The sequence below is a fragment of the Callithrix jacchus genome, chromosome 10, assembly GCF_049354715.1.
Source record: "Callithrix jacchus isolate 240 chromosome 10, calJac240_pri, whole genome shotgun sequence".
Classification (NCBI taxonomy): domain Eukaryota; kingdom Metazoa; phylum Chordata; class Mammalia; order Primates; family Cebidae; genus Callithrix; species Callithrix jacchus.
This window is the reverse complement of record NC_133511.1, coordinates 37,468,137-37,481,134: the sequence shown is the minus strand read 5'-3', so window position 1 is coordinate 37,481,134 and position 12,998 is coordinate 37,468,137. Positions and strand designations below refer to the sequence as shown.

The following is a 12,998-nucleotide window of genomic DNA, read 5'->3' as shown; positions in this document are numbered from 1 at the left end:
ACCCTGGAGGCAGAGGTTGCAGTGAGCTGAGATTATACCACTGCACTTCAGCCTGGGAGACAGCCAGACTCTGTCTCATAAAAAAAAATGCAAAGAAAAAAATTTTAGGTCCATGAGTATTATTTCTACTAGCTCTCTTAATAAAATGACTTATTACATATTGGGGCATAAAAATAGAAGTGTTTGTGTTCAACTTTTCTTCAGTGATTATTTGTAGATTTTTAGAAACTTTGCTGAGCTTTGGAGTAGAGAGAATGAGAAAGAGATTAAATTATTTCCATTTAAGAACCAGCACAAATGCCTGTGTTATTCTCTTGATAAGTGTTGGAATATTATTTTTGTCTTTCCCACTGATTTCTAAATCCTTCTGGTTACTCTATTGCTACAGTAATTTTATGACTCATAGGAGGAGTATTTGTGTGAAAGATTAAGATGCTAATTCTTTAAAAATGATATTCATAGACTACCATATATAGGCAGCATAAGCGAAATAGAATAAATCTTTTGCAGCAGTGGACACAGTTTTCCAAAATAAGGTTTTCCTTTGATGTTAGTAAGGTAAGGAAGCGGTAAAACTTACTTTAGGTTAAAATTGTAATGCAAGGTATTTATTTGAGCAGTCTGAAGTCTAAGTGCGCTATTTGTTATTCCTTCAGTAAAACTTTACAGAAAGCGAATCTTTTATAAATAAACTTAGTAAAGCTCTAAGTCTTTTCATTGAGTTAAAATCGAAAAGACTTAAGTTGCACTGAAGAGAGTCTGAAGAGTTGCATATTAGTGGTATCGCTGAGCTTATGCTTGATCTTTTCTTACAGCTATAACCTAATAGGAAAGTGATTTTCTTTTTCTTTTTTCCTTTCTTTTTCTTTTCTTTTCTTCCTTTTTTTTTGTTTTGAGACAGAGTCTCTCTCTGTCACCTAGGCTGGAGTGCAGTGGTATGAGCTTGGCTCACTGCAACCTCTGCTTCCTGGGTTTAAGCAGTTCTCTGCCTCAGCCTCCCGAGTAGCTGGGATTACAGGTGCTCACCACCATGCCTGGCTAATTTTTGTATTTTTAGTAGAGACAGGGTTTCACCATATTAAAGAGGATGGTCTCAATTTCTTGACCCTTGTGATCCACCCGCCTCGGCCTCCCAAAGTGGTGGGATTACAGGTGTGAGCCACCACTATTTTTATTTTTTTAAATTATTTTATTTTATTTTATTTTTATAGAAGGGGTCTTGCTGTGTTGCCCAGGCTGGAGTGCAGTGGCTATTCACAGGCGTGATCCCACTATTGATCATCATGGGAGTTTTGACCTACTCCGTTTCTGACCTGGGCCGGTTCACCCCTCCTTAGGCAACCTGGTGGTCCCCCACTTCCCGGGAGGTCACCATATTGATACCGAACTTAGTGTGAGCACCCAACTGGCATAGCACACTACAGCCCGGAACTCCTGGGCTCAAGTGATCCTCCCACTTCAGCCTCCCGAGTAGCTGGGACTATACAGGCACGTGCCACTGCTCCCGGCAGTAAATGTGTTTATTCTCCCACATTTGGGTTATCGAAGCCACAAAATAAGTCAGTGATAATAATACCGTCATGTGTTGCTTAATGACTAGGATATGTTCTGAGAAATGGGTTGCTGGGTAATTTCATCATTGTATGAACATCATAGAGTATACTTACAGAAACCTAGATGGTATAGTCTATTATATACCTAGACTTTATGTTACAGCTTATTGCTCCTAGGCTATAAAGCCTAGACAGCATGTTACCCTACTGAAGACTGTAGGCAATTGTAACACAGTAGTAAGGATATGTGTATCTAAATATATCTAAACATAGAAAAGGTAATGCATTGCACTATGACATTACCTTATGATAGCGACGTTGTCTCTAGGTGACAGGAATTTTTCAGTTCTATTAGTAAGTTTCTGGGATCACCAACCTGTATGTGGTCTATCGCTGACTGAATGTCATTATGCAGCAAATTTGTATATAACTTTTTCATTGCGTCTGTCTAAAAGTCTTAGTAGTGTGGGCAGAACTTGATTAGGGATTATTGAGGATACTATATATGATCAAACATATGAATTTCAGATATTTATGTTAATGGAAGATGCCTTTGTAAAGAAAACTACGGAAGAGTCAGAGGTGAATACATTTTAGTTCCTGTTTATTTTGAAAGCCGAAAGTCTACACAAATTGCAGACCAAAGTATCACAAACTACTAACAAGGCAGTAGTTTTTAATAAATGTTGGTATCTTTGTCCTGAGCAACCTTGCAAAATTGTACATTCCCACTCATAAAAAATGAAGAACTTTTTCCCTATATTATAGGACAGAGTGATTATTTCTCCTCGTAATTCCTCATAGCTTACAGTTTAACTCAGTGTAAAAGAGTGATGAACACAAGATAATATATAACAAGTATTCAAGAAATCAGAACAGGTGCAATTTCAGTTTCTAAGTGGGGAAGAGTCTTACTAGTGGGACAGATTGGAGAAAAGCTTCACAAAGATACAGTGTAAGAATAGAGTAGAATTGGGCTGGGCACGGTGACTCATGCCTGTAATCCCAGCACTTTGGGAGGCTGAAGTGGGCAGATCACGAGGGCAGGAGTTTGAGACCAGCCTGGCCAACATGGTGAAACTTTGTCTCTACTAAAAATACAAAAGTTAGCCGGAGGTGGTGGTAAATGCCTGTAATCCCATCTACTCAGGAGGCTGAGACTGGAGAATCTCTTGAACCCAGGAGGTGGAGGTTGGAGTAACCTGAGATCACGCCATTGCACTCTAGCCTAGGTAACAGAGTAAGACTGTCTCCAATTAAAAAAAATAGAGTAGAATGTCAGTGGGTTGAAAATAATTGAGGCTAGGAGGACACAGGCTTGGGGGTAGACATGCTGAGAATGTATGGAGGCAGAAAGCTCATGGCACTGCTAGGTACTGGAAATTTCCATAGGAGTGAACAAGCCATGTGGCTGGGAGAACTGAATGAATTACTAAAGTGATAGAATCATCTTACCAGAGAAAAAGCAACTGATGAATAGAAGAAGCTCTGTAGTAACGAAAGAAGCAAAAGAAGTGACATTCAGAATGGGAAGGGATGAGAGGGAGTTAGCAAAGCAAAGAAGGTAAAGTTTCTGCAGGGAGCAACTGCATTTGTAAAGGTCCTGAAGCTGGGAGAGATGTTTGAGGAACTGAAAAACAATTGAATGAGAAAGGATGTGAAATTATTGTGGAGGAATAGATAGAGCCAGACATATTGGATGCTTTCAGTATGGAAACAGTGCTTTGTAATGCCTGCCTACAGAGGATAACCTACTAAAAATTTGGGAATTTTTCCTTTAGGGAGCTAAGCCCTGAGTCAGAGAACTTCTTCCATAGAGGAGGTGAGGTAAGATGATCGTGTGGCTGTGGTACATACAAAGTTTAATGTTGGAGTTGAATAAGGCCAGTTTGGAAGCTATTGCTAAAACTTCGTCATGGAAATGTGGAAGTTTATGTGAAAGTTTCAGGTTCAAGAGATCGAGACCATCCTGGCCAACATGGTGAAATCCTGTCTCTACTAAAAATACAAAAATTAGCTGGGCAAGGTGGTGCTCACCTGTAGTCCCAGCTACTCAGGAGGCTCAGGCAGGAGAATCACTTGTACCCAGGAGGTGGAGGTTGCAGTGAGCTGAGATCACACCACTGTACTCCAGCCTGGTGGCAGAGTGAGATTCCATCTCACAAAAAAGAAAAAGAAGAAAGTATATGTGAAAGTTTTATTTGAGGGACAAATGGAAATGATGTTTTAAAAAGTAAACCCTACACAAAATGTGAGAACACATCTTGTGAGGTGTCAAATGTCCAGTTGGAGGAGAGGGACTAATATTGACCCTGTGAGAGGCATTAAAGATATAGGAGTCATTTACATGTATATGACAAGCAGTGGGACTTCATGAAAGTTCCAGGAAAAGAGGATTTAAACAAAACAAAGCAGTATGTGATTACCGTTTGTCATACTTGTGGCATGGTACTCAAGAGCATGATTTCTGGAGAACTTGACTGTCAAGGTTTGAATCTTACTCTGCCACTTACTAGGTTGGGCTGAATGATCCTGGACAGATTAACTTTTCTTTGCCTTAGATTCCTCATCTGTAAAGTGGGTATAATAATAGTATCTCCTACATAGGTTTTTTTAAGTGAGTTGATATTTGCTTGCAAAGAACTTAGGAGCAGTACCCTGTATATAGTAAGAACAGATTGTGAGTCGTCATAAATACATGAAATCAGAATTTCAAAACAATAATCAGGCAGAATTTTAGAATTCAGTTCCTTTAAAAGGTCACTGAATCTACTTTTCTAGCTACTCTTGCTACTTTCTAAGGAAACTACTTGATAATCCTGTACGTTGCACTACTCATCAGGGTGTGTGTAGTAAACTTCAGTGTCCTGGGTGACTTCTTTATTCCCAAATTGTGGGGCAGATGACAAGGGGAGGTTGGTCCTCTAACTCGTGGTATAGTTAATCAAGACTTTCCTGTTTGAATAGACATGGCAAATGTTTTTAGTTAGTCATTACTAATGCAAGAACGTCCTTAGGCAAGAGCAGGAAGTTGATGGTGAGTCACTTTCAGTATTACGACATGGATTATTTGTTTTTAAAATATCACAGGGAGTTGGCATTTGCTATAGTAGATAAGTTGTCAATCAAGTATTAATAGTAAATCCTACATAAAAACTTGTTTCCCTCAAGTTTAAGTAATTCTAATTTATGAATTATTTTATATATTGCCTACCATTCTCTTTTTGCTTATTCTGATTCAGATTTCTCACCCTGTCAGTCTAATTTTGTGTTGCTATGAAGGAATAACTGAAACTAGGTAATTTCTAAAGAAAACAGGTTTAATTTGGCTCACAGTTCTGCAGGCTGCATAGGAAGCATGGTGCGGGTGCCTGCTTCTGGTGAGGACCTCAGCTTACAATTATGGCAAAAGGCAAGTGGGAAGCAGTGTGATACATGGTGAGAGAGGGAGCAAGAAAGTGAGTGGGAGAAGTCCCAGGCTTTTAAACAATCAGATCTCAGGTCAACTGAATGAGAACTCACTTAGCACTAATGGGATGGTACAAAACCATTCATGAGGGACCCCACTCTCCACCCCATGACCCAGTCACCTCCTACCAAGCCCCACCTCCAACTTTGGGAATTCGATTTCAGCATGAGATTTGGAGAGGACAAACATCCAAACCATGTCACCCTCTTTACGCCTCTTTAAAATGCTGGCCTATTTTCTCTCTTTCTTTTTGTTATAGGGCCTACTTTTAATTTTTTCTTCTAAAGAAGGCTTTGGTGTGGTGGTCAGGCATGATAGCTCAGCCTTGAAAAGCTTCCACATCTTTTCCTTGTCTAACAGCCCCACTTTCAAGTGTGTAAAAGTTAATTGTGGTGAAGATGTGTATTGCCCATTCTTACCAGTCTAGAGGTTGTCATGAGTTTGGGGGATTGAAATTACTTTTTAGTAATGATAATCCCTTTTAAGTATTGCCCATTTAACGCTTTACTGGTTGAAATTATCAAAGTTTTTTTTGGTAGATTCTTAACCTTAAAAATTAAGTGAACTGCTTCTTCTGCCTCATAGGCACACAGTTGCCTCTCCATGTTTTTGCCTGCCTGGGATGCTCATGCTCTGGAGTGTCACATGTTTGACTAAGATTGCATTTAGGTCCAAGCTTACAGGTCACTTCTGCCCTTCTTGATCTGCTTTTCTTAAAAACTGTTTCCTATTTTTCTTTCTACGTGCATGCTACTTTATTTATTTTGATGCACTTTTCTTTAGCCAACATTGCACCATCTGCACCTGTTGTCGTTCTTGTCTAGAACATAAATCCCATCAGATAAGGGACTATGTTGTTTATTGCTCTATTTCCAGGGCCTAAATGTAGTAGGAACTCAATAAATACTTGTTGAATAGAATAATTCACTATATCCCTGTCTCTTCAGTTTAAATGGCACATTAAATAATGCAGAAATTGAGCTTACATACAAAGAATGAAAGGAGTATTTTGTTTTAAAGCATAAATAAAAGATTTTAATTGAATTTCATTTTGATTACATTCATTTCAGCCAACATTTATTCTATTTCTTATTAGTAGGTACTATGCTGGACAAAATTGGAAAATGTAAAATATATTCTGGTGTGTTTGGCCAGGTAAAAAACATACATAATGAAATAATACTATATGATAAATGCTATGACATAGATAGAAATTAAATTTTTTTTTTTTTTTTTTTTTTTTTTGAGAAGGAGTTTCACTCTTGTTACCCAGACTGGAGTGCAATGGCACGATCTCGGCTCACTGCAACCTCCACCTTCTGGGTTCAAGCAATTCTCCTGTCTCAGCCTCCCAAGTAGCTGGGACTAAAGGCACACACCACCATGCCCAGCTAATTTTTTTGTATTTTTAGTACAGACGGGGTTTCACCTTGTTGACCAGGATGGTCTCGATCTCTTGACCTCATGATCCACCCGCCTCGGCCTCCCAAAGTGCTGGGATTATAGGCGTGAGCCACCGCGCCCGGCCAAATTAAATTTTTTATTAGTGCAGAGAACTCTTCAGCTACATGTATTGAGGGAGTAAAGAGTTCTTAATTAAAAATGATTTGAAGCTAAATGGCCAGTAGTAATTCTCGGCTGGGCATGGTGGCTCAAACCTGTAATTTCACCACTTAGGGAGGCTGAGGTGGGAGGATCTCTCAGCTCAAGAGTTCGAGACTGGCCTGGGTAACAAATGAGACCCCCATCTCTACAGAAAAAATTTAAAAGTAGCGAGTGTGGTGGTGCGTGCCTGTAGTCCTAGCTCCTCAGGAAGCTGAGGCAGGAGGTCGCTTGAGCCTGGGAGTTTGAGGCTATAGTGAGCCAAAGTTGCGCCACTGCACTCCAGCCTGGGTGACAGAGTGAGACCCTGTCTCAAAAAAATAAAATAGTAACTCCCATGGGTTACATCCATTCTTCTTACTTCCTAACACTTAGTCCTTAGTTCTATCTGATCATTAAGGACAAATGTGAAACGAATTTTGGTCTACTTCTCCATGATAATAACTTGGGGCATTCAAGTTAAAAAAAAAAAAGGGCCGGGCCTGGTGGCTCATGCCTGTTAATCCCAACGCTTCTGGAAGCCAAGGCAGTTAGATCACCTGAAGTCAGGAGTTTGAGACCAGCCTGGCTAACATGGCGAAACTTCATCTCTACTAAAAATGCAAAAATTAGCCGGGCATGGTGGCACGTTCCTGTAGTCCAAATCACTTGAACCCAGGAGAGCAATAAGCTGAGATCGCCTCACTGCACTCCAGCGTGGGCAATAGAGAAAGACTCTGTCTTAGACTAAATCAATAAAATTTTTAAAAATGTACTGCCCTTTTTGTGCCTGTTTTGTCGTGGTAGATTTGCCTAATCCTATCAGATAGGGCTGTGTACTATTCCCAGACATGTAGGGCTTCATAGATTTATCTGCAAACTGCCTAAAATGAATAGATGTGGTTGTGTATAATTCAGATAAAGAAATACATCTGTACTAGCTGAAGAATTCTAAGTGGTTTTTTTTTTTTTTTTTGGAGATAGTCTTGCTTTGTCACCCAGGCCGGAGTGCAGTGGCATAATCTTGGCTCCCTGAAACCTCTGCCTCCCAGATTTAGGCAGTTCTCCTGCCTTGGCCTCCCAGGTAGCTGGGATTACAGTGAACGCTGACACACCTGGCTAATTTTTGTATTCTTAGTAGAGATGGGGTAACACCATGTTGATAGGCTGGTGTCGGACTGTTGATCTGCCCTCCTCGGCCTCCCAAAGTGCTGGGACTACGGGTGTGAGCCACTGTGCCCAGCCCTAAGTAGTTGTTTTAAATCAAAGATTTCTCAAAGTGTGTTCCTTACATCAGCATCAGCATCACATGGGAATTTTCAGACCCAGCCCCTAACCTGCTGAATCAGAAAGTATAGGGGTGGTGTGCAGCAACATGTGTTTTAACAAACCCTCCAGAGGAGATTCTGATGAGTATTTATAGCACATAAAAATCAGAATATAAATTGAACATAAAGGCGTTTTAAATTTATTTTGATCGAGCCCCTGTGGTTTTTCTCTTATCTATGTGGGAATCCCACATGTCCTCCCTAGACTTAACCTTACTGCATCCTAATAACCCTTGCCCAAACAGAGGATTGAAAACACTTTCATTAAGTTTAACTTGTTTCACTTTCAGAAACATATCACTTTTTGCTTTCTTTCCTTTTCATGGTTATTCAACAGTTAGTTTAAGAGAATGACTTGGAATCCTGCTTTAAGAATCAAGTCACTGAATTTCTTTTACAGACCATTTGACAAAAATTCTTTTTTTGTGAATAAAGCTTGGATCTGTACTGTTCCATTAACACTGGAAGATTTGTTTCTAAGTTTTCTCTATCTTAATTCTATAACAAGGATAATTGTGATGAAAGATTATTTAAAGGTGATCTTTTCTAATCTATTCCTTGCCTTAGATGAGCAGCTTTCTTTCGGTATAAAGTAAGTATCCTATTTTGGGCCTGTCTTTCCACATAATATTATTTTTTTACTCAGTATTAAATGAAAGCTAAAATGAATTTAAAGTATTCTTTTACCTTTGGCATATATGTTGGTATAAATGTTAATTGCAAAAATATATGTTCTACATTATTTTAAGCTTATAGAGAGTTCAAATTACTACTTAAAAGTCAGACATTCGTTCTTCCATCAAACATTTATTGAGCAACTACAGGTATTAGTCTACAAGTTTGTAAAGATGAATGATTTGATCATTGCCAGGAGAACAGATATGTAAACAAGTAATTATAACTCTATCTGCTACATGTTCATAGAGAATAGAAGAGGAAACTGATTTCTATCTGGGGTAATTTGGAAAGGCTGAATTAAAGAGGTTGACATCTGAGCTGTCTCTTGCAGGATGACTAGGAGTTTAGGAGGGAAGGGATGCAAAGTATCTGTGATAATGGGAACAGCACATACAAGGAGATGGCATGGTTTTGTGGAAAGCTGGGAAAACTGGGTGTCTGAAGAAGACTTCAGAAATGAGTCCAGCTAGTGAAGAATTTAGTCATTTTCCTCTTGATGGAGAGTAATGAAAAGTTTTTTAATAAGAATGAATGACATGTATAAAAGTTGATTAGAAAGTAAGAAGAAAAATGCCTGTTAGAGGACCCTGGAGTAAGAAGAGATGAGAAGCCAGTTACTGAGGAAGTGTTTAGAAAAAGAGCTGGTAAGTATTGATGCTGAATTCTCTGAGATGAACCACAATAGACCCATCAGAGAGACTGTAAGTGGAATTTACAAAATGAAGTGAGTGGATCAGGTAGGGAAGATTGGTTTATATCCAAGATGTCTCTTGTGGCTCTAATTCAGAGAGCTACGGTGGAGAGTGATGCTGGTTTTTTTGGTGGAGGTGGGGGTTGTTTTTGTTTTTTGGGATTTTTTTTTTAAACCACACATACGAAATTCATACATTCAAGCAAGTTTGAAAGCTATGAGACCTTTTGAGGTTGTTGAGTTGAGGCTCCCAAAGGCATTCAGTGACTGCTGTTGACTTGTTCATCACCATGTATAGTCCACATGGTATGTTCAGCACTTAAAAATTTTAAATACAGTTACTTGTTTTGCGAAAACATTTTATAGTTGAGCCATTTTATAACTAAAGGTAATAGCAAATCATTAATATTCAGTTTTGGAGTTCTGTCTTTCTGGTGTGGAAACAGAGCCCAAAGTGACAGTGAAAGCTGGTGAGAAAAGGTTTGATACATGTGTTAAACAGGTTTGCTTCTCATTCACCCTCTGGTAAACTTGGGACATGTACACCAAATTCCAGCTCTGGACTTGGTTAGCGTTGTGTACAGAGCTCCACATCCAGGACTGAAGGGGAGGCTTCCTTTGCAGGATTCTAGGCAAACAGTACACTAATTCTACACGTCTGCGTTTCCTAACAGGATTTTACTCCATTTAAATAGACCTTTGAAAATGCAGCTGCAAATTGATCTGTTCCTAATATAAATGAAACTGGCCTAAAATTAGGGCTTTGGGTCCCATGGGCCTTGTGTGAGTCGTCAGTTTAACCAAAGTTACTTATTCAGCATCACCCATGAGGCCGGCGTGGACTGCCAATACAGGAAGAAGGGAATAGTTGTATTTGTGCATAGAAGGCATACTTAGGCTCTGGTCATCTGTGGGATATGAATGAAAAGTTAATTGTGAAGAGCAGTGGATTAGGAATCAGTCTGCCTGGGTTTGCATATTCTTCCTTATACTAACTAGCTTTGTGATCTTGTACCAGACTGATCAAACTGTCACTTTGTGCCTCAGTTTCCTCATTAGAATAAGTAGTACTATTGCTTATGTGATCTGTTACTGTAAGGATTAAATGAATTAATGTGCATAATATATAGGAATAGTGACTGGCACAAGATAAGTGTTCAATTCATGTTAGTCCACAGAAAAGATTTTAGCCATGTACTGACTATCCCAGTTGGTATCTCCTTCCCTGCCTCATTTGATTCCTGTTAGAAATGGGAACTGGGGCGAGTTGGGAGGGACAAGGAGATAAGGATGAATTATGTTTGAATACTTTAGTAATTTATTCTGGACCTCTCTTTTCATTGCTGTTACCTCCCAAGAGTAATGGTCTTAACTTCTCTATCCCTGTAAAGATAGGAAAATCCTTTTAGAGTCAACTGTAGTCTTTAGTCTTTTCTCTCAGATGATGTTTCCTTACTCTACAGCTTTGAAACATTCAGAGCTGTTTCTTGCTGAGTAATTTGCCTTCTAACAACTTTAGCACTTACCTTTCCTCCTTCCCAGCCTCCAACAAACTTAAACTCCAAACTGCAACCCCCACCCATTAGTAATGTCTCATGGGCTTAAAAATAAGGTTTGTTTGGACTGTAGTTTCTTGTCTTACAGTTTTCTTGGTGTGAGCCAGTCATATAAAACATGGAAATAAATGGAGCTTGGCCGTCTTAGCTAAAGTGTGCTTTATATTAAATATAATGTTTATGATATTTTCGATGTTCTAATAATACTTGCATATATTTCTTATTAAAGAACCTTGAAGTTCCTAGGAAGGTATTTTCACAAAATTGATTGTAGTTTCTGAGCTGCAAGCTCTTCCATGTCTTAGATTAACAGTAATAATAATTTATTTGGGCCATGACTTCCAAAAGGCTTTTTTGAAAACAAATTTTTTTTCTTTATCTTTGTGTTTAGGAATGTTCACTTTATTATTTGTTTTTTTTGTTTTTTGTTTTTTGTTTTTTTAGTGGAGAAGAAGTGGGTATATAGGTTTACCTTTCTTCTCTGAACACAGCTTTAAATGTTTCAGTGAATTGTTTCATGTTAAGATGTGTTTTGTTTTTAAATTAGCACCCCCTTCCACTTTTTTTAGGTGCAGCAAATAAAAACCAACCATGATTTTTTTTTTTTCTGTATTATAGGTCCTCTTCCTGATGGATGGGAACAAGCCATGACTCAGGATGGAGAAATTTACTATATAAACCATAAGAACAAGACCACCTCTTGGCTAGACCCAAGGCTTGACCCTCGTTTTGGTAAAGGTTCATCTCAAAACCTTTTTAGATGCTTTCGGTTACTTTTTTTTTTTTTTAATATATACTTAGGAAAGCACATTTAAATAAAATAGCATTGCTTTATAATATGAAAAAATGACCCTGCCCACCCATCTTTTACCAGTAGTGTTTTTATACTTCTCACTGTAAACTTGAGAAATTTAGCTCTGAATCAGCTTTTTAGGGCTTCTCAGGTTGGGGTGGGGGAATGTCATAAGGCCGACTAACCAGAATCACTGTTCTTTCACTTTTTGGGAGAAACACAGTGATTGTATTTAAAATGATTTTTTTTTTTAGCTACAATAATAATCAGGCTGTTATATAACACTTCAGACCTAAAATATCAGCTTTTGTCAGTGACCTGATGTCTGCTTGTACCTAGCTTCTGAGAGTGATGAGTACCATCCCATGCCTGGATGTTGTAGTGTTTTCCATCCCAAGGGAGAGAATGTCACCCCAGAAATGGCCCAATGAAAGCATTTCCCCCCTCGTCTTTCTGTCTCTCTCGAAAAAAAAAGAAATTTTCTTTTTTTCTTCATTCGGAAACAAAGCAAGCCATATTCCTTTCCAAATTACATGAATAAATCACATTTGCACAAAGGAACGCCTCCCCTCCAAATGTGTACATTTTGATAAGGGTATACCAGTTATTCAGTGTTTTTTTTTTAAGAGAGTGAGTGTGTGTGTGTGTATGTGTATGTGTGTGTGTGTTTTAACTGTTTTCAGCTCTTCATTTGGGTTTCTGAGATTTTCCAAGGTCGTGGAATATGGATCTAAAAAAGTAGATAATTGTGGTTTTGAAGCTTGTGTCTTGGACTAGATGCAGCTAAATGAAAACAATGTGCAGATCACTGAATAGGTCAGACTGAGGGGACTCGGAACCTTTGAAGCTTTACAGGGTTTGACCTAACAACAACTGCGGGGCCCTTACGGGAAAGTGGAATTAACTCTGTGAATGCCATCAAAATACAACCCTGGGGGGAAAAAAGAAAAAACTCGATTGGAGTTGGTTAGATAAAATAACTTTCCCATTCGGAACATTATGAGCAGTTATTTTATGTCTTATATATGCCTTTAAAAAAATTCAGATTTGCCCCAAACTGACTGAACCCCCTATTCAAGTCAAGTCAAAAGTAAGGTCCGCACAGTTATGTCATTTTGACAGATAACCGGTTTGGCTTAAATACTAGTTGTTTAAGCTTCAAGTCCTGTTTGGGTGTTTAAAAAGTAATGTGGCATGTTGATAATTTGCAACTTCAGATTCTGTTTACTGTTTGAATAAGCCCTTGTGTTGAAACAGAAAACCAAGTAATATAGGGAATTTAATAAATATTGTCATTTGTATGGACTGGAACAATAACAACCATGTTTCCTTAAATTATCTCTGATGAA

General features: G+C 38.6%; 1 protein-coding gene across 12 annotated transcripts in view; it reads left to right on the top strand.

The window, feature by feature from the left end:
- YAP1 (Yes1 associated transcriptional regulator) overlaps positions 1-12,998 on the top strand; it is a 120,839-nt gene that overhangs the window by 61,728 nt on the left and 46,113 nt on the right. For 4 of the 12 annotated variants that reach the window (XM_002754640.7, XM_002754639.7, XM_009007182.5 and 1 more), the window contains exon 4: positions 11,475-11,588. The exons of 4 other annotated variants lie outside the window; for them this stretch is intronic. In XM_002754640.7, coding sequence (XP_002754686.3) covers positions 11,475-11,588 — 114 coding nt within the window. Of the gene's footprint in view, positions 1-11,474; positions 11,595-12,998 lie in introns of all 12 variants that reach the window. 4 more of the 12 variants (XM_009007183.5, XM_009007180.5, XM_009007181.5 and 1 more) reach the window with 1 other exon arrangement.